The sequence below is a fragment of the Nesoenas mayeri genome (assembly GCF_963082525.1).
Source record: "Nesoenas mayeri genome assembly, chromosome: 6".
Taxonomy (NCBI): domain Eukaryota; kingdom Metazoa; phylum Chordata; class Aves; order Columbiformes; family Columbidae; genus Nesoenas; species Nesoenas mayeri.
In genome coordinates, this window is record NC_137545.1 from 37,465,790 (window position 1) to 37,487,670 (window position 21,881).

Consider the following 21,881-nt stretch of genomic DNA (forward strand, 5'->3'; position numbering starts at 1 on the left):
GCGCCAAACGTGAGGGGCGCTCCCGGGGCTGGGACGGGAGGCGGAGGAGGCGGGTTCCCGCTCCGGGGAGGGGAAAGTGTGGAGTGGCACTTCCCGGCCGCGGCGGGACTCCGAGCGGAGCGGCTCTGAGGGGGGCAGGGCGACCTCATTAATGGTCATGAATATGTAAAGAGTGAGTGTCAGGAAGACGGAGCCAGGGTCTTCTCGGTGACAACCAATGATAGGACAAGGGTAAAAACTGGAAAACAGAAGGTTCCACTTAAATATGAGAAGAAACTTCTTCAGAGTGAGGGTGACAGAGCCTGGAACAGGCTGCCCGGGGTGGGTGTGGAGTCTCCTACTCTGGAGGCATTCAAAACCCACCTGGACACCTTCCTGTGTAACCTCATCTGGGTGTTCCTGCTCCATGGGGGATTGGACTGGATGAGCTTTTGAGGTCCCTTCCAGTCCCTGACATTCTGTGATTCTGTGACCAACCCTCATTGTGGTTACAACTTCCTCACAAGGGGAGGAGGAAGGGTTGGCACTTCTCTTCAATGACCAATGACAGAACCCGAGGGAATGTCAGGAAGATCTGCTGGAGAGGGTCAGGTTGGACATGAGGAAAAGGTTCTTCACCCAGAGGGTGCTGGACACTGGAACAGGCTCCCCAGGGAGGTGTCACAACCTCAGGCCTGACAGTGTTCAAGAAGAGACTGGACAATGTCCTCAGACACACGGTGTGAGCTGTGGGGTTGTCCTGTGCAGGGACAGGCGTTGGACTTGATGATCCTTGTGGGTTCCTTCCAACTCAGGACATTCTATGACCAACTAGGTAGGCTGCGCTTCCTGCTTCTGAAGGACTGGCCTTGGGTGAAAAGGGTGCATATTAAATCAGGGGACAGTTAGGCCTCAGCTTGGACACTTGGCTCCATGTTTGTGACATTGCACTTACTGTGGGATGGTATAAGGTAAGGTTTGCCAAGTGGTGCCACAGCTGACAGGCAGTACTGGATGGCAGCTGGTGGCACATGCCACCTGCCAGCAGGAACCATTTCAACATCTATGAAAAATTGCTTAGAGTCAGCCTGCCACCTGCAAAGTCATTAATCTCTGTCTAAGGTGGGGATTTGTTGTAATTAAGGCAACTAAGGGCTCACTTTTTTTCAGTTCTGAAACCCTTCAAAAAGCACTAGCAGCACAAGCTGCCTGCACCACTGCTATTGCATGTTATGCCATATCATGAACAGAGACCTGGATTCATTGCAAAATAGTTGTCTGGCTCTTTTTTTTTTCAGATGTAATAAGATTCAACTTTGCACGGTTCACTCGCTTTTCACTGCAGAGGTCAGAGCAGAGGTTCTAGATGGGTTAAGTCTTTTTTGAAAGTTGCTATGATTTTAATGCAGATCGTTGTGCTTTGGTACATAATTATAGCCTTGTGAAGGTTTGTTGTTGTTGTTTTTCTCGTTGAATATGGCTAAGGGTTAAAGAGGTTGCTAACTAGAAGAAAACCTGTCCAACTGTTTACAGTTATCATGTACTTACATGTTGTTCTAAATACAAAGAAAAGAAGCAAATGGAGAATTAACTTGATAGCTTTTTAAAACCTTGCAGTGAATAAATTCCATATTTTGTGAGAACCTACAAGCAAAAATGTGCACAAGCACAAGTTGAGTGAGGCAAACAGAAACAAAAACCAAAACCAACCCACATTTTAACTGGTGGAAAAGCAGCAGCAATGTGGACTCCATGTAAAACCCTAAACTCCTGCAAGTTACTGGAAGTAAAGGACTGTACAGGTTTTAGTTTTCCAGAACTATCAAACCAGAGTCACTACCTATCAAAACAACATAAAGCTCTGAAATTACTGTTTCCAGGGTTTCAAGCTAAGTTCTAACAATGTGCAGCTCCTGCTAAAGTATCCTATTAAGATGACATCCAGGACAAATGCATTTTGCATTTTGATTTATGATCATAATTATTTTCAGTTAGCTAAGAAAAACTGCATGAAAGGATTCTGCACACAAAGGAATCGGCATCTCCATCCAAATTCTCCTCCTTGTGCAGCTACTGTGAATAAATCAAACTCCAACATGAGCTCAAATGACTCTTAACACAATTGGGATAAGCACGGTTTAACAGGAGTGTACGCACAGAACTTGCTGCCAGATCTAGAGCAAGAAGCTTAGTTCTCAGAATATGTTTTGTTGGCATGAAATATAAGTCAGTCTTATTAGAAGGAAGCACTTCCAATGTGGAATATATTACTGGCTCCACATGAACAAAAAGAATTAAATTAAATTCATTCCAGTTGGCTCAGCTGAATAAACTGTTTTGAAACTTGGATTCATCAGTAACAAGTCTGTGACCATAAGCTGTTTTTCTAATCCCCTTCACCTTGTACAGTAGAACTGGGTACACTGAGAGATTTTAAAGTTAATAATTTGGGGAAGATTGCATGGTAAATTTATTACAACAGACTCATAAGCAAAGCTGCAAAGTTATGTTACTCCTTGAATTGTGTGACTTCTAAACAAACTTCAGTTTTTACATTTCCAGTACTTTGCCTAACTGACCTTTAGTATGATTGTTTTCTAATGGAGAGCTCTCGTCACAAAACATTAAGTCTTGTTCAATGGCAGCTGCAGAAGATGATATGCCCTTTTGTGAGATTCTACACAATTTACACACAGCCTCACTGACCTTTTTGTAGCGTAAGCAATATGTGATTTCTCTGACATTTAAAAATCAAGGTAGCAACAATAGCACAGAATGTCTAAACCGTACATCCTACTGAAAGCTCTTTATCAAGTAAAATGTTAAGCAAAAATTAAGTCAGGAATTACAAATTTGTATGAATATTAGAGTAACTCTATTACAGTGCTCAAGTAAGGAATTTAATCCTTTGCTCTTTGGCATCCGCGCTTAAAAAAAAGAAACTAAATTTGAAAAACAACTATCAGATGCAGTCCACAAAAGGAAGTTTCAAATCTATCGGTTCCTGGCCAAACGCAGGGGACATACCTTGGGCTGGGCAGAGGAGGAAGAGAAGTATCTTTGCACATCACTGCAAATTGAGGAGGTTCAAGTAGGTGACTCATTTGAGAAAAGGGATGTCTAGAAAGAATTTGATAAGTACTCCGACTTAGAGAAACACCCTGTTCCTCTAAATGTCCAACAGTTGGGCTGCTCACAGCATTTATAAGTGAAAATAAACCCTGAAATAGGTTGGCATACAGATAAATGAAATCCTTGGTCATTCGTTTTGTTTGTTATCCTAGAGGCTGGGTTAGGCAGGAAACCACATCACCTGCTATCAAACTCACTGTCCATTTATTTTCTGAGAATATTATATATCCCTTGTGTATTCCATGAGTATGTATGTATGTAACGTTCTATTCATTCTCAAATAGTAACAAATAGAGAATGGGCAACTTCCCAAAAAAACCAAAAAAGAACCCAATCCTTATTGAGTCATGATTATCTTGTGAAGATATAAAGCAAAAACCAGAACTACAGATATTGTATCTAATTTACTTTGAGACATTTATTGCAATCTACTTCCACAATTTTGTATGAAGACCTTTTGTTAAGAATGTTCTTCTTCTCACCTGCTTCTCTACCTGACACTCATGTTAATTAACAATTGGCTGGTTTCCTCCTAATTTTTAAATAGCAAGCATCCAGTTACTTTAGCTTTTAGCCAATTCTGTACTTCAGAATATTCAATCTTTCTGACATAAGTTAAAAATCCAGATTTTTTTATTGCATAATTTATTAAAATGTTTAGAAAGATGGTACATTTTAATGTGGCACTAGAACACTAACTTCAAGTACCATATTTTCATTTAAAATGTGCACAGTTGCCAATACAAAGAGTCTTGATCTGTCAAAATATTTTCTTTTAAATAAACAACTAAGGATAAAAAAAAAATATTATGGCACTTCAGTAAACAAGATGGTTTGTTTGTTTGTTTGCGTATTATAATGCTCAAATCAATGCAGGTTCATCAGTAGCAGGGGATGTACTTGCAATCGTATCTCATTTGCCAGGCAAATCATCTCAAACTTTGCAAAGCTGCTCCTGTCAAGGTGTCAGTCGTTTGGGGTCTCGTGGGAACATGGAGGTCTGACGAACGTTGTGCAGCCCTAGGTACAGCATGGTTACCCTTTCCAGCCCTATAACAAATGAAAAATCAAAGAGCAGGATAGTCAGTCTTTTGTTTGAAAACTCTTAATAACACACAGCAGTGTAACCAAAGACTGAAATGTTTGCATCAGCACGTCTCACTACAGAAAGGAGCTAGAACCAAAAATTCCAAAACCTATGGATTTTACACACAGTGCCTTCTGCCACCATCCAGGCTTCATTTGAAACAGGTATCAATATGCAATGGTACTACTCAATCCTCCTCTGAATCACTTTGGACTTCCAAGAAAGATGGTGTAGAAAACTGAAATGGGTACTTGGGAAAGCTGTATCTTGAACACACAAAGTACAGTCCAACCAGTCTTAACAGCTTCAGAGCAAGAGACATTAAAGGCCACTGGCAACTACAGTAAAAACCTATAGCTGGGAAAGTTTATCCCAAACCCTCTGCAGTACAAAAATGTAGATTCATCAATATGTACCCATGTAACTATCTGCTGATATCTTTATGATAATCAATATTTCACTGGTCATTGTGTTCTTTCTTCCTGAAATATTAGAGGTTATGTGTGTACTGTGGAACATAGAAAGACTTCCTAATCCATGGGGCTACACGTGCACCCCCGCAATGCTGAGATGAAACACCGATGCCTCCTAGTTTTCCCCCACTGCTCTCCTGTGCTAAGGTTTCCATCTGAAACAGCCAGAAAACAGTGCTCACCCTCACAGAATCTCCTGTTTGCCAGATAATTGGCCTGACCTCTGGGATGTGCCATGAGGAGCATTTACTGATTTAGTTTCAGTGTCCTTGATGTCAGTTCTGACTGGCCTAAGTGGATCATCTGCAAATGTGGCATCTCCTCTGCTCACAAGTACTGCGTGATCATGGACGCTTACACCTCACAGGTATTCCTAAACAGTTGTCTCAATAGCTTATTGCAGATCTAATGCAGTTTCTGAAGGCATATTTAGAAAGCTATTCTGAGAACATGCCAAAAATGTACTAAATATACTTTACAAAAGTAAGGCAAACGCAGAAAGACTGAACCAAAGAAATCATTGTGTTTATTGATCGGGAACTACAAAGTGTCCTATTTCCATATGCATGAACAGATTTCATCCTGCTAATGAAATTAATGTACTTAACTGTAAATTGTTATCATTAAGATCACTATAACCTACCTGTTTTCATTTTAATATGTAAATACTCACACCCAAGACGGGAAGTCTCAGTACATTTGCTGAAACAATTAGCAAGAGCCAAAATGATCAGTGAAAATCAAATCACTGAATAAGACAGAAGCAATCCTGTACTTCTTCTCACTGCAACACAGCTTCATCAAATGCACCAAGAGACTGGTGGCTTCTGGTATCAGTAGGCTATGATAAATCCATACCTAATACAGTATTTTCTTGTTTCCTTATGTTTTCTTCACTGGTCAAGTTTGAAAGTGATGTACCTGGCTAATAAATTGGCATTTTTTCTTGTGATCACCTACTTTTTAAACTTGCCAGACTGTGCTGTTAATATTTTACCTATTTATTTTATTATGATACTTACATTTTAGCTTCTATCCTTAAATTCTCCAGGATAAACAGTGTCATAGATTTACCTAAGAAGGCTACTATTCTGAATTTTATATTGAACCCTGGTTGAGACTGAGCAGTTTAAATTAAGCTCCGGCTAAGACAGAACAAAATACAATACAGATACTTGCCTATTCCACCCCCTGCGTGTGGAGGTGCACCAAAACGAAAGGAATCGATATAAGCCTTTATTTTCTCCAGATCTAGAAAGGAAAAAGATACGTTTCCCACCTGGTTAATGATCCCCAAGTCAAACATTGAAGTGACTAGATGACTGCAAGTGCAACAAAAAGATTACCAATTTATCTCACAAACAGCGGAGTTTTACTCATTAAACATATAAATTATCCAGAACTATCTAGAAATTGCAACTATAACAGTTTTGTTGTATAATTTTGTTAAAAACTTAATCAGGGACGGAACTCTAGAACTCGGTAAAAGCTAGGCCCAACCATTCATTGCAACTTATGGAAAATGGCAACTTGAATAAACTGCAGTGACAAAGCAGAGATGTAGCAACTACTTTTCCATCTTGCTACAGCAGGAGCTACACTTCTTTTTGCCACTGCCTACCTGCCACTTCCCTTTGCCATTCAATGAAAGCATAACATTAATAACTCCCCACCTAATGTACTCTTTTACCCTTCTATTATTAGCCAGCCTTGTCCCTGTTGAGTCCTTTTTTAAAAAAAAAAAACTTAACCAATAGACACTTCTTACTTATTTGCTCTCAGTTCAAGATTTAAAAGGGCCGCGAAGCCCACAAGACTCTGCTGGAGTACTCGATAAGAAGTTTGCGAGAGTACAGAGAGGCAGGACTGAAGGAGACTTGTTTGCCCACCCTCCTTCTGTCAAAGGTATTTCCTGCATTACATTCTCTTTAAAGTGCTCAGAAACAATTCCTTTTCATCAAGATGTTGCTGGGAAACTAACTGGTTTCTTAATACCACCATTCTAGATTAAAATGGTTAAACAGAATTAGATGGATTAATACTAAGCATGACTCACATAAAGTCACAAAGTACTGTGACTTTAGCACTACTGCCATATAACGAATTCTGCCCCAAATTCCTCCTCTAAAGGAAACAAACCCAGTCATGATTTATATTATTTTAAATTCAGCTTCATGTTATTTGACTTGTTACCGATGCCGTGATGCTGGGCTCTCTCTGTCAGCAGCTGAGGATCGTGAATTCTCTGAGCTCCAGACAAAATCTCCTCCCCTCTCATGAACATATCATAAGAGTTAGAGTTTTTCTGGAAAGATAAAGATGAATTTATTTATCCTTAGGTGGCAAACATGCGCCTCTCAATAACTTCACTTACAATATCCAAAGTTGTACAGCAAGTGCAATGTATTTGGAGTCTGCCTGGGATTTACAGCCCCTTGGCTCCTATTTACACTGGAGTTGGTTTAAAAAACTGAAGTTCATCCACACACCCTTTGAAAAACTATTATTATACTTGAATGTAGTTGTCCCAGCAAAGGAAGCTCTAAAGACGTTTACCCTGGATTTAGAAATAAACCAGGGAATTTCTAACAATGTAAAAAAGCGTTAAAGGGTCTGTTGCCTTGGAAGAATGTTTTTGCCTCTTTCCAGGGATGGCAGCAGTGCTGACCATGGAGATCTCTGTACAAAGCTCTCCCAGGTTTAGCTAGATTGTTTCTTTCTTGTGTGTTTTCAACAGTGAAGAGTAAATGTAAACATTTTACAAGTCATGTAACATTGACCTACTCCTGTTATCAGAATTTTAATTATAACAGCTATTATACACATTTTTATCTATTTCGTCAAGTTATCCCTACACAGATTAACTTCAACTACAAAAAACCCCCACATGGACAACAAGAATTTTACTTACAGGGTTTACTGGATCTGGCATTGTATAAAAAGGCCTCACAGCAAGGGGATATTTGTCAAGAATATAGAAGTCTGTGTCATACTGAAAGAAGATAATTTAATAGTTAGTACAAGAGAAAAAACGATGTAAAAAACAAAATACAAGAGGAAGACACAACCAATGAATCTTTGAAATAAAATAAAAAACGATCTCCCAACCACCTTCCACAAATGTGATGGTATTATCTTAGAAAAAAATAGTTTTATTCAATAAAAGTCATGTATTATCTTTCAGCTTTCCAATACCACTTCTACTGTAAACTTAAGTATGTTTAGCTTTAGTAAGAATCGTGGTGGTTTTGTTTTGGAACATACCACCCTGTTTGGTGTACTCAATAGAACAGGTGGTAGAAATAAATATAAAAGATTAAAAATAGTATGACACAGCTTAATAATGATAAAGACAATACTGTCAGTAGATCAAATAAGCAGCAGCAAAATGGGAATGCAATGAGACAATTAAAAATGCTTATGCTAATCACAAATTCCTTAGAACTTCTGCATGTTCTAAGACACTGGAATCCCAATCAGAGTGTAAAAAGTTGTTTTACATGAAGCAGGCATTTATACCAACCCAACAACTCCATGACATCACATTTCAGAATCAATGACAAACTTATTTACTCTAAAATAATTGTTACCTTTTCCTTTACCAGGCGTCCCAGGAGCTTTTCATTAGGTGTGCTGAAAAATATCATCACTATTAAAATTAAAAGATTTAAACTTGTACTGATTATATACTTCATAAAGCTAAAATGATTACAAGCTACAGATCTGTCGCACCACACACTTTAGAAAATCTGCTACTTGTTTCTGGATGTTTTAGATTGTGCAGACAGAAATTTCAAAAATAAAGTACACTTATTCCTGTTCCTCAATATTTTGTATTGGTCCTAGAAATCCCTTAAATTAACTGATACCCAAAGATATTCTTGCTCTTGATATAACTACTTCCTAGTCACCATATTCTGATTACTGAAGAACTGCATGTCTTCTATTGTCATATACCTTGTGCAGCCATTTCTTCTTCAGCACCATAACTGAGAAACACCACAAGCAGTTGCTGAGGAAACTATTTTGCTCTATGAAACTCTTAAAATTGAATCTTCTTTAACGCACAGATCATTTAACTGTAAAATCACACATTATCCAAATGGTATTGGATATATAATGGGAAAAAAACAGAAACGTTTTCATTTATTGTCTTAAGAAAAGTTTACATATAATCAGTTAATTAAACCCTTCTTTTAGTAAATCAATGGGAATGCAATCAAGATTGCTTAATCATTTTCCTCAGAAGCATAAAGAAGAAATGGGAAGGTGTTAATGAAAAGAAAGACCTTAAGACTGAAGAATCTTTTTAAAAAATCCTATTCTAAGATGTGACAATTCACAGGAAGAACTGCAATTGTTAGTAAAAACAAATGCTTATCCTTAGAAGGTTCAAGTTACTCTCACTTTACATTGTAGGGTGTTTTCTTTTGGATTTCAGTCTGTATGTATAGTCTATGGTAAAAGGACTATTTTCATATTAAGTTATTGGTCAAGAGATGTGGACATGAGTACTTTTTATTCCTCTAAAGGCTTGTGGTTCCCTTCTGAGAACTGTCAGTTGCACAGTATAAAACTGACACTTCACTGTCCCTTTCACAGGACTCTGACACATTTGTGTGCTGCCAAGGTACCTCAGATCTTCTTCATCGCCCATCTCAATACCAGCTTCTCTGAGCATGGCCACAGCTTCACGGTATTCCAGCCTCAGAGTTGGCTCCAAAAACTTGAACGGCTCACAAGGGAACTGTTTGCTCACTGTCTGAATTTCAGTTTGGAATCTATAGAGGAGAAAACAAGAACAGAAGCAAAATACAAAACAATCAAGAAACGTCCTCTTATTGTACCTAACAATGATTTTGCAACAGCAATACAATTTTGCCACAAGAGGTCCCTATTGTAACATCAAAAGACTATTTTGAAGTCACTTCTGGAGAAATTCTATATAATCCTAATGAAATATTTCATGTAAGTTAATGCATCTACTTCAATGATACACTTGTTAATATTTTACTATTACTTCTGTTTTATTCTTTTTGTAAGAAATAATTGACTAGGTCAAATTTTTGCAGTAAAAACATCGAGAAATCGTCCCTTTGATTTGTACTATTTACTTGGCTGCTTCTTTGATTTGAGTAATATCCTATTTCAAATACAAAAGAGAAATTTCCTTCTAGACAGATGAAAAGATTTGCATTTCTACTGGCAAGATAGTCTAATCTGAAAGCAAATGAAAACCACTTCCTAAACGTCTGGCCTAGCTTTTTAATGAGTTAGAGTGTGAACAATGGAAAATAATCTTTGCTGCTTTCATGGCAGAGATGCAGGCTGTTACTTAAAAACTAAATATTAAGATTAATTTCAAAATAGGACAACCATTCTACCTGTAGGGGGGCACAAAGAGAAGGATGTTTTAAATTAATGATGGGTCACTTCTGTTAGGAAGTCCATTCAACAATAATCAAGTTTCCTTAATGCAAGCTAGTGTACTCCAGGAGATGCAACTCAGGCTAAAAATAGACAGTTTACTGGCCTATGGCTTGAGTGAACTTAAAAGTCAGGCACAAAGAAATAGTTAAGAGCAAAGCAAACCTGTTTAAGTTCTGCTGTAAATCAGATTACTAATGATTATTGGAAAAGCTGAGGATAAAACATTCACCCATTTCATACAAGAGATGCAAGTGATCTCAAATGAAGTTGCTCATGAAATGGAAAAAGCTCTCATTACCTTTCCTGAAGTCCCTTGAATATCTGCACCAAGGTATCTGCAATCTCATCTACCACTTCATGATAGTGATAGTTAAAAGCCATTTCAATATCCAGACCAACAAACTCAGTCAGGTGTCTGTGTGTATTGGAGTCCTCAGCTCTAAATACTGTAAAAATTAAACAACAGAAATTCTAACTGACCTGAGATTATCATTCCATTTTGAAAAATAACACTGACAATCAATCACATCAGCAGTTGGATCAGGCACATATGACAATTCTCACTGAAAAACAGAACGAGAACTGCTGCCTCAGAGCATCATTTATACCACCAGTGACAGCGTTATTGTAGCTGTGGTGCTCAAAGGACACAAAGCAGACAGAATTCGTACTTGTTAGACCAACAGACAGAAGTGTAAAAAACAGACAAGCTTTCAGGCACATGCAGCTTTCAGGTTTGTAAAGTGCCTTTTCAGAGGAAATAGATGTGTGCACGTGTGTGTGTTCTGTGGGGTTTTTTTCAGATATACGATTCTAATATAAACACAACCTCCTATAAGCCATGACTCATTTGTTAATAATTAACAAGAAATTTAAAATCTTTTAAACTATTTCCCCTTCTTTTTTTTTTAAATTTTATAAGCTGCTATTGATTAGCTTTCCAGCATTTCCAGCTTATGTATCTTTATACCTGTCTTTGAGGTCTTAGAAAAAGATGCTGTATTAACACCTAAAGAGACCACGTCCTACCAGCTTTTGAGAAGGAGAGTACATGAGACTGGAAATTATATTTTATTATTTAGTGACAGTCCAGTTAAAAGTATGAGTTGTCTAACAGAATTTGTTTGGTACACAAACAAAAGCAAGGGATAAGTACATGTTAATGTGCAATCTGAAGTACATAAAACCCAGCTTGCCTATTTTAACTGCTTACTACTGGGCAACTAAAGGCAATTAGGCACCTACTGGGCATGGTTAAGAGGAAACTATGGCTTCAGTAACCACAGTGTCGTTCCATGTTTTACTAACTTCATCATATTACCAATTTCCAAGGCAACCTTTCCTCCCCACAGAGCAGCAGGCCCTGGGGAAGAGGACTCCACCCTGATTTCAGCATTTTAGTTTTGTTCTAGCAACTTCTCTGTCAACTTAACTCTCATCAGTTGCCCCAACTGAAATTTGTATTAATATTTGCTAAGTGAAACTATATTAAGTGAAACCACTCTGAGCTTTCAGTGTGCGTATTATCTGATTTATACCACAGCTGCTAAAAGCAATCACTTCACACTTCGGAAAACGAAACTTTCCTTACCTGGCCCAACGCAAAAAACCTTTTCAAAGTCAGCACATATACACATCTGCTTGTACAGCTGTGGGGACTGAGCCAGGTAGGCACTGCTTTTGAAGTATGATACAGTAAACACATTGGCTCCTCCTTCACTGGCAGCTGAAAAACAAATGTGAAAAATAAATCAGAAGTAGAATGATGGACTATTGGCCTGACATTTAGAGAGCAGAAGATTGTTCTTCGAAGCATATTAGAGGAAAAAGATATATTTGCATCCACTAATGCGAAGGGAAGCGGCTCTGTCAAACACTGGCTTTCAAATCTGCAAATTTAGTTGAGGTAGTTTAAATTGTTACTATTCCCAGCCGACCTTTGCCTTAGGGCGAGAAGAGCAGAGAACCAATGCTTGTACCACCATGCCTACCTGCAGCCCAGCATTTCTGTGGAAACCAATCTCCATCAGTGACACAGGTTTCCAGGGGTTAACTGCAGAGGCCGAGATGCAAGACCCTGTTTGGCCAGGACCATCCTCTCTAACTGAAGGCATAAATATCTCCCAGAGCCAAAATTACATTTACCAGAGGACACCTGCCAAAGGTATAAAGCTGCTTCTCAGTTTGAGGCAGTTTTCATAGAAGGTTCCCTTGAGAGAACAGGAACCAAGATGCATTTGAATCCCTCAGTGCAAACTGCCTACCAGAACCACCAGCTGAGACACTTCACCTTCCCATTTCCCAGTGTGTGATGAGAGTTCGGTTGCCTAACTTGCTAACAAAAGCATGCCAGAGTAAAAGATTAGTTAATGACCTTTGAAAGTTCAAATGTTAAGATAACCTTAGGTATAAAGTACTAACTATTATTATTACTAACGATTCCACTGAGATTGATCTTTTCTTTCATTACCACTGCATTTCATTACCCACTGAAATAGTTTCAGTGGATATTTACTGTTATTTTGAATACGGGTAACTTTTAAAATCTCAAATCTTAGAACAGCTACGATATTTAAATTTGAAGTTCAGTACGGATTGCATCGACTTAGTTATTTTTACAAAATATTATCTCATTTAAACAATAGGATGCTTGCTTGCTTGATTTCCATGGTACGCTGCACAGTAAGAATAACACACTTCCTCAATGGTCCTGCAGAAGTAAACTGCTTGGGAGTCTTTAGTAGTTCATGCTGTTTCAACTGTCCCTACAGGAAAAAATTTATCTCATCTTATATATCAAGGATATTTTCAATGTGAAAGAACAGTTGTTTACATGTATTTTGTTTAAAAGCCCTTTTTATCTCAATCAGGAGCTGCCTTCAAAAATATAAATACAGAAATATAACACTGAGTAGGCAAAATGCATGTATGTAATGAATGCACATACAATGAGAATACAACAAATATTCTGCCCTGCATTTTCCATGCCATGTCTTAGCAGCATCAACAAAACCTCAAAGAACACCAATAAAAACATCCATCAGTAAATCAATTAATTTCACTTTGGAAAACAACACAACAGATCAACAACAGAACTAGAAGGAAAATCTACAGTTCTAGACTTTTAGTCGGGCTGAAGCTGCTATGTCACACTTTCAGAAAAATGATTTAGCCACCTTCTATGCAGCCATATGCTCATTGCTAAAGAAGTGACGTATTGTATATAACAGCATCATCTTTCATACCATGAGATGTTTGTTGTAACTTCTTTATGATGGAAACGGCTTTTAATCTAAATTAGTGTGGGGTTTTTTTGATACTGGGAATGGAACTGGCAGTGCTTACCATTGAAAACACTCATCTGAAGAACAATACATATGATCAGACATTTGTATTTAACCAAATAAAAATTTTAAATGCACTGCATATAGATGAGATATATATAATATTTGCCTTGTCATTCTTTTAACATCCAAAGTCAGAGAAAAGTAAAGAACAACTTTCATACCTGTTAGAATTCTGCTATGTTGCATCTAAATCAGAAATAGAACTTTATCTTTTTAAAATCAAAACTTAGTAAATTTTTGGCAGAATGGTATGCTGAGCAACAGTAAAAGAAGCAGACCTGTAGCTGCTGGATCACATATACAGTACCTGAAATGATTTTGGGAGTCTGAATTTCCACAAATCCCTTGCGAATAAGAGTTTCTCGGAAAAGCTGACAAATACCAGACTGAAGGCAGAAGATTGCCTGACTAGTGGAGGTCTATAAGAAGAAGATAAAATAATGAATCCTAAATTAGTTTTTCCTGACTCTATTACTTTTTCTGGACAGCTGGAAGGATGAATCTCTTCTCTTAGGAACACCTGATTGTTGTATTTGCCTAAACAGAGAAAAGTGCAAATCAGTAATTGTTTATTACACAAAAAGAAACAGGAAAGGAAACAAGAGAAACTCCTAATTTCAATTTATGGCATATTCAGTTATAAAGGAGGCAATTCTACATTTAAATCAACTCTACATTTAAAGAATTACCGATCTATGAGATGTGCTTCTGCAAATAAAGGTTTTATAGTAAGAAATGGAATAAAACCACTAAACCTATTAAAAAGCTTTCAGCACACTGAACTAAACGGCTGCAGTATTACACAGTGCATGATAAAAGCAAAGCCCTCAATAACTTACATAAGGTAGAAATGTTTGTGTCTGTTAGAGGCTACCAAATGCAATGTTTTTCATGTAAAACCACAGCCACATGTTAACTATATATAACACTGCCACAAAAACATCCTGAAAACAAGGTTTAAACTCCCAGCATTTAAACCTGTCCATGTAACACGTGATGACACAATCTGCAGTTCTTCTGTCTTTTCAAAATGTACTCGAGAAGTACATCCAGCTGAAAACAGAAGTAGATTTAGCCAGAAGGATCATCATCATCTTTTTGTTTACGTACGTGACACAGTTAAGCTACTTATCTGGTTAGCAAATACCTACGCTAAATGTTCCTGCAACACTCTTGGGCTTCAGGGTGAAGAAAAAAACCCACCCTTAGTGAAGGGTGAAAACACTGCAGTACGTCAGCACCGAACCCATATCTGATTTTGTGCTTGCAGAGTTCAAGACCTGCCAGTGAGCAACTCAGAAGCGCATATAAAACCCAACGAATCCTTGCAAACAACTAAGAGACCGGTTCTTCGCGACAATCTGCGTCACAGCGCTGTTTACTTCTGCTTTCTGAAAGGTACCCGGCTTTTCAGTTAGGGTAAGAGCAGCCTTGTGGGCTTTTTCACATGACTCCTACCAAACCACAAAACAAAAAACCCCCAACCAAAACAAATGATACAAGCACCTAAATTTAGACAGTCAGCCAGTAGGTATGATGAAATAAAGCTACAGCTACCACCTCTGCAAGATAAAAGAGAAATCTGCAATAATACTGCAGATCTGTAGTAATTTGGAGTGATATGTAGTTTTAGCTGACCGATAAAATATCTCAGGAGTATAAGTGGTCGAGACTATGAAATAATGGCTAGCAGCTCTCGCTGTCTGATAGCATTAACCACAGCCACTACTCCCACTACTTTCAAAATGAAGGAAATGAGGTTTTGAGCAACAGTTACAAAAGTACCCTCAAACTTTTTCACCTTTTTCACATGGGTCTCTCCGAATCAGACACTTGTTAAGACTTTGGCTGAGTTCTGCCTATAATTTGGCAGTGTTATATCAAAGCACCGGGGTGATTCAAAGACATTCTTTTTTTTTCTTAATCATCTCCTATTTAAGAGGTAAAAGATATTTTCCAGGAGGTCACAACTGAAACAGTCACATCTGGGTTTACCAATACAGTATTTGATAAGGTAGACAAATTTTCTAAAGATGTAGAGAGACAAAAATGTGTAACATCTCTTTAAAGAGGGATAGTGACGTTTCCTCCTCTACCCTTCAGATGAACCAACATCCGTTTCATGCCAGAGCAGGTAAGAATGCAGCCCTAAGTCGTACAGTCCGAGTAAAGAGAGAAATGGTTGCTAAGCCCAATCTGAAAGCAATTACTTGGTCTGACCTGAAAGTGTGCAGAGAAACACAGGCAGTCAATAACTAACACACTGCTCCACTAACAACAGCGCGTCAGGTAGTAACTTGTCCTGGCTTCAGTGAAGATGCAATGACTCTGTCCTCCTAATCCCATCTACAATGATAAATTATGTTTAAAAAATAGTTATGAAAGCAGCCAAATTCATAGACCTGGACACTGAAGCTTTTATTTAACTACAGACCAAGGAAAGAACAAGCAGCAATTCCCCATACCTCAAATTACATCTGACAAGACCACTCTTCTTTCTAGCAAAGGTCACTGAGTTTCAGTGCCCATTCATTCAGAGACTGCCAACAAGGATAACTGTTCAGAATTTGTGACACTGCAGTCACCTCGTAAGAATTTAACAGACCAACAAGATACTTGAGATAAGCCTAAAGAACTGCAACTGCCAACGTGCAGTCGAGTCAAAGGGATGACCTCAAAAGCTCTATGTGCCACTAGATCTTTCAAAATATTTTAAATATGATTCTGTCTCTACATGTGGAGCAAAATTTTTCACATTTAATTACATCTTTTGCACTGGTATGATGTTTAAGACAAAAACAGAGTGAATTTTTCTGAAGAAAATCATTCAAGCAAGCTGTTATCCTGTCTTTAAATCAGACCCTGGTATGTATATTACCGTGTTTGGTACAATGGTAGTTAACACCTTTTGAGCTACCACACTTAGGTACAACACAGCAAACTAAAGGCAGAGACAGCTGTCAAAATGAATTGATTTTTACCTTTGCCTCATGAAAGATTCTGCCACAGCATTCTTTTCCTTTAGTGCTTACTCTAATACAAACCCTTCCACATATATATTCACGTATTAACTGAGACTATGGCAAAGACAGTAAATATTCCTTCAAGAGTTAAGCAGAAACAAACTTATGCCACATAAATGCTGTTGCAGTCAACAGTGTTAATGTTTTAACTTGGTCTGTGGAGTTGATTTCACAGGAAAACTCATTAATAATCACCTTTGATAGTGGCAGCAGAAAAAATGTTTAGCTAACAATCTGAAATACCAGTTTCAGTCACAACCTCACTCTCATTTCACCCACGTGTTTATTATTTAAGTGCCACAAAGGAAAATATTAATAATAATAGAACAGAGTGTATTTTAACACTATAAGCAATATCATAAAAAACAATTATGACGTTTTATTCAGCACAAGCTGCAGTGTTAAAATAATCACAGCCACTTAAGATGCCAGAGGCCAACAAGTGTGTTTCAACAGAACTGAGGGCAGTTATCACCTTATGTGATCATATCTCAGAGGTGCGACTGCAGCACAGATGTGCAAAGTTAAGAACTCTTCTTTTTACTCACGTCAGCTGTAGAATTTGTTCCACTCTCACCTCAGTTTTGCTTTTCTGTTCGCCTGCTGTAAACACCTATCTTCCACCATAAACAACCACTAAATACATAAAGGAGGCTAAAGGGAAAATAATATAGTCTATAGTATTTCAAGTAATATACATTATTTTAAAGAAACTGAATGATTTTGCAGTGCCTCTGCTATATACATGAGAAATGAAGGTTTTACTAGAAAATAGGGTTTATGTTCAATAACTTTTAACACCAACGTGACAGAAGTCAACTTGTGTTCAAATTTCAATATTACTGACGGTACAAGTAGAAGATATGAACATGAAGTTCATTGTCTAAATGACTGGCACTGTGTTATGTCTTCACTACAAAATCACTACCCACAATAAAACAAACTGTACATCTGCTTGTTCATTACAGCTTGAATTCAGTTAGGAAAAATACAGCTTTTGCAATGAGCAAACTGAACTCAACACAATGAAATCAAGCTTGAAGTAATCAAGTATTATGAAAAAAACTGCACTGAGATCAGTGCACAGTTGAACTATCACATAACATGGTCTGACATCCATAAACTACTAAAGATACAGTTTAACTTCTATGCTCTACCCTGAGCAGTTTGAACAGGGTAATATTGATCCTGAACAGTCTATGCTTTGGCCTCCACAAGCTGTGCATTAGCAGACACAATTATAGCATCAGGACTGCAAACTGCATATAATTCAAGTTAAATTTGGACAAGTTAAATTTTAAGATAAAAACCCTGCTGGACATCAAATATAAGCCAGAGCAAGGACATCAGTCAGGTCCATTGTTAAAACTTGATGAACCCGAATGGATTTTTTTCTTCAGAGGAAGACATACTAGGAAGCAAAACCCAAAACTCAGTATTTCACTTGTGGTCTTCATTGTTTTTCATCTACCACAGATCTTCATGAAATATGGTTTCTGTAGGTGTTTTTGCAGACATGGGAAGTCTATTCATCACAATACTTCAGTTAAACTTCAGAAAAGCGAAGATTTAAAAACCCAATCAGTGCTCCAATTTGCCTTTTTTAATTGTTCTGATAAAGGAATGGTAAATCAAACATCTCTAGAATCAACTGTTTCGACTTTCATTAAGCTATCATGAAAAACAGGTTAACAGTGGTTTCCTCATGGTCACCTGTGGTTATGTGAAAGAATATCTGGTCTATACAAGGTCTTATCAAGCTCTTGTCTCTGCACTCACAATCTTTCCACTCCCCCAGCACGTGATCTGTATTTTATGAGTGAAACCATCAGGAACAGATTCATTCTTCCTCAGTCATCATTCCTTGGAGAGGATTTTTAAAACACCTGCAGCCTAAATATTAATAATCACCATCTTCCCTCCATACATCAGAATAGCAACTACAGCAATACCCTGGAATCTTGACATTTAAGTACTTCCCATCCCTAACATCAAAAAACCTACCAGACCCCTCTAGAAGATCTTTGTCAGCAACCAAAATGCAAGACTGTTAAAAATGCAGTACACTATTCAGTCTGTTTTCACATGGACACAAGAATGGATGTCTTGCAATCTTTATAGGATACTTAGCATATTACATCTCCACTAATGTAATTTCCTTATTACTCTTTGCATTCCTTCTACTGCATCATAATCAAACTCTCCTTGGCACACATCAGAGCTGCATGGAATAATGCTAGTTTGGGAAATCCAGTCACTTTCATTCATGCAATAACTGAGTTTCACAGCTCCACTTTATCACAATTTGGCCCTATCCAATGACCTCATTGGTTAATCACTACTTAAAAGACTGTACTGAAATGAAAAAAAAACCAATTTTAGTTCCATACTAAGGACTTTTTAATAGTCTGAGTCTAGCCAAGATCTATGCATTTAGTTTCTTAAATATTTCTCCAAAAAATAGTATCTCTATTTTTGATGTTTGATGACCTCCTTGTTCCTTAAAAAACTGGGGCACGAAGGAAACCAGAACTACATGCACCTGTATCTGTGGTTGGACTTCCTCTCACACTTGTAGGAACAGATCATCACAGCATCTCTGTTAGAAATATTCTTGTTAACAGTTCTTCTCTGCTGCCCATGATTTGGTTTTCCTGGAGGAAGAGGTATGGGAGAGCAATGGCCAACTATGGTTTCAGATATCCCTCCAAGTTTTTACCTCATCATGTCTTCTACTGTATATAAGTACCTGTATTCTCACTGGGATTTTCCCTTTCTCCATTAAATACCTTTTCTGTTTATTCAGCTTTCCCTTTAAAACAACAGGTCAAAGTAACACGTGATTATTTAGAATCTTCTTTCACATAAGCAAAGCTCCTGTAGAACAAACAAAGCAAACTTATGAATAGGCATGAGCCTAGTGTTCCAAAATAATTTGCTTTTGTTTGGAAACAAATAATGAAATGTGCAACAGAAAAAACACACAGAAATGTGACACAGTCAAAGACAGAAGCTCTTCCTGTCCATAGGAGGAAGGCAAGATAGATACTTCAGCCTAATCAAAGGAAAACCATGGCCAGCTTACATCCAGCCACAGGCGCATGCAGAGAACAAGACTTAAGGCACTGAAGTACTGAGATTTGACATTTCATCCTTCCATCAATTTTGTAAAAAGTTACACCAAATTCCTGTTCAGCATGAAGAAGCTGTTCAGAACCACACTGCAGCAGCTGTTGGAGCAAAGGAGAAAAACAGCTTCTGCAGAAGTCAGCGGTAAAGTTCAGACCTCAAAACAAGGTGCCAAACATTGCTGAATAAATGGTGTACCACAATGGCTGGGACACATAAGTTAGACAAGGTTATAGCAACATCCACTTAGCCCACCCCTTTCCTTTCCATCTCCTGTGTTTACTCTGGCATTACTGTCTTTCTTCTTCCATTACTATATATCTTCTTAGGTTTTACTCTGCAGATGCCCCCATCTGAATTACAGCCAAGGATACTTTTATGCCATTATTTCTGGCTAGTATTTTTAACCGTTATTTCCCTCTGTATTATTTCTCTGTTCTCTTTGGGGTTCACGGTTCTTTCCAGTTTATTATACAGGTATTTCATTAATGTAATGGATTTTCTTAAGTTTCTCTGGAGTGCTGTTGAGTATTTTTCTTCATTACCAGAAGTTAAAGTAAAGCTTGCACTTCAAGCATCCCAGATTTCTCCCCTCAGTTTAGGGGAGAAATTGCCACTGCCTGACCACTACCATAAGCCGATGATCCTTTAAATTATTTTCACTTTCAACCATTAGTATAGAATTCTTTTCATCAAAGGCTTAATTTAAGACACAGATGAAGAGACCAATATGATGAGATACTAAGAATCCTGAAAAGTAATCACAAATTGAAGTTGCTCAGTATTATACATAAGGTCAAGAGAAAAGCAATTAATTTTGGTCCAAGTAAAACAATTTTCACAAGTAGTTTTATGTGCTGAAATAAGGGGATCAGATGTTCAAGTGCTTTGAGCATCTCAGTGCCAGAACTTTTCCAAATCTTCCAGTAAATAACTAACTTTTATGTTTTATTTCCCAGGTCCATAGACTGATTTACTGAGAAATTGCTATTATCAGAACTTCGAAGGCAGTACTAGATACACCATAAAAATGAGCTAAGCCACTCTTCCTTCAGTGAAAAGTTAATTACAATTTTATCCTGGAGAGCCAAATATGGGAAAAGACCAGAAAGCCTCATGTCAATATGAATGGTTAGTGACTTACACGCTTAGTGTTAGTGCTGTTTCGTTAAGAAAAAGTGATATGAATGATTTACTAGATAGTTTTTTGCTGCTGATCAGAAAGAGAAAATATTTTTGAGGTATATGAATTCACAGAAGGCTTTATCTCTATAACCTGGATGAAAAAAGGTGTTTCAGTAAAAAAAAAGAAAGAAGAAAAACGATATGAATGCTGTGGAAAAACCAAAGAGAATGAGATTGGTATTGTGGCCTAGTACAATTTCACTTGCGAGACATGCATTATAGCATCTCAATTAGACATTAAATTCAAAACTTCCACCTTATACTTCAAAACTGAGCTCTTACTACAGTTTTAGAGTATCAAAGATTACATTTGAGAAGAAACGCTGTCTCTAAATTGTCTCTATTTAGTCACCTTTGACACGTGTCAACGTGTCAGATTTACATGGCCACATGCCAAATCCTAAACAGTCACCTTTAAACTACTAAAACGGTTCTTTCAATAATGTCAGGAAAGGTGAACATTTAGGATAAAAAAACCCTGTGTTTTCATAGTGTCACTCACCAATAGAAAAATATGTTGTTTATTTTTCCTTTGGCCAACAATACACTTGCACCAAATCCACAACTTTTATTGCTTCATGGATAAGAAATGTAAACAATAAACACTTGCAGGCAATCATGCAATGCAGCATGTTCCTTACCCTCAGATCAATGACTCTGTTGTCCAGTCTTGTATCTTGGTTTACAGTAGCTCTTCCATCCTAAACAGTTATGCAAAAATACATAATGAATACATACACCTAAAAAAAAAAAAAAAAAGAGACAAAAAAAATATCTTTGGCTAAAAGCCAAGACCTACTTCTAAGTTCAGTACAATTTTTAGATTATTCTAGAAAGAACATACAGCAAATTGACAGCATAGCAAAGCTTAAGGTGTAACTTCTCCCAGAGTTCCCATGCAGAACCCACCTATGAGGATCCAGAAGACGCACACAAATGATGGCAAATCCTCTGGTTTTGACCTTCTACTGCAGTTCAGCAGAGATCAAAGCTATAGAGATGTCTAACACCATTCTGGATAACATACAAGAAGCAAAATGCAAGCCTAATGAATCCCCAAATCACTGCATTAAGGAAGTTGCATCGCTTTCATGCT

General features: G+C 37.7%; 1 protein-coding gene across 1 annotated transcript in view; it reads right to left on the reverse strand.

Annotated features, from left to right (window-relative positions):
- Positions 1-3,597: 3,597 nt before the first annotated feature.
- The window catches only part of DARS1 (aspartyl-tRNA synthetase 1), a 40,200-nt gene continuing 21,916 nt past the window's right edge, over positions 3,598-21,881 (reverse strand). The window contains exons 7-16 of the mRNA XM_080346670.1: positions 21,427-21,486; positions 13,756-13,867; positions 11,693-11,827; positions 10,400-10,547; positions 9,306-9,452; positions 8,262-8,304; positions 7,583-7,663; positions 6,865-6,976; positions 5,851-5,922; positions 3,598-4,161 (exon numbers count right to left, since the gene is read on the reverse strand). Of these exons, the coding sequence (XP_080202796.1) occupies positions 4,070-4,161; positions 5,851-5,922; positions 6,865-6,976; positions 7,583-7,663; positions 8,262-8,304; positions 9,306-9,452; positions 10,400-10,547; positions 11,693-11,827; positions 13,756-13,867; positions 21,427-21,486 (1,002 nt within the window). The 3' untranslated portion in view covers positions 3,598-4,069. The remainder of the gene's footprint in view (positions 4,162-5,850; positions 5,923-6,864; positions 6,977-7,582; positions 7,664-8,261; positions 8,305-9,305; positions 9,453-10,399; positions 10,548-11,692; positions 11,828-13,755; positions 13,868-21,426; positions 21,487-21,881) is intronic.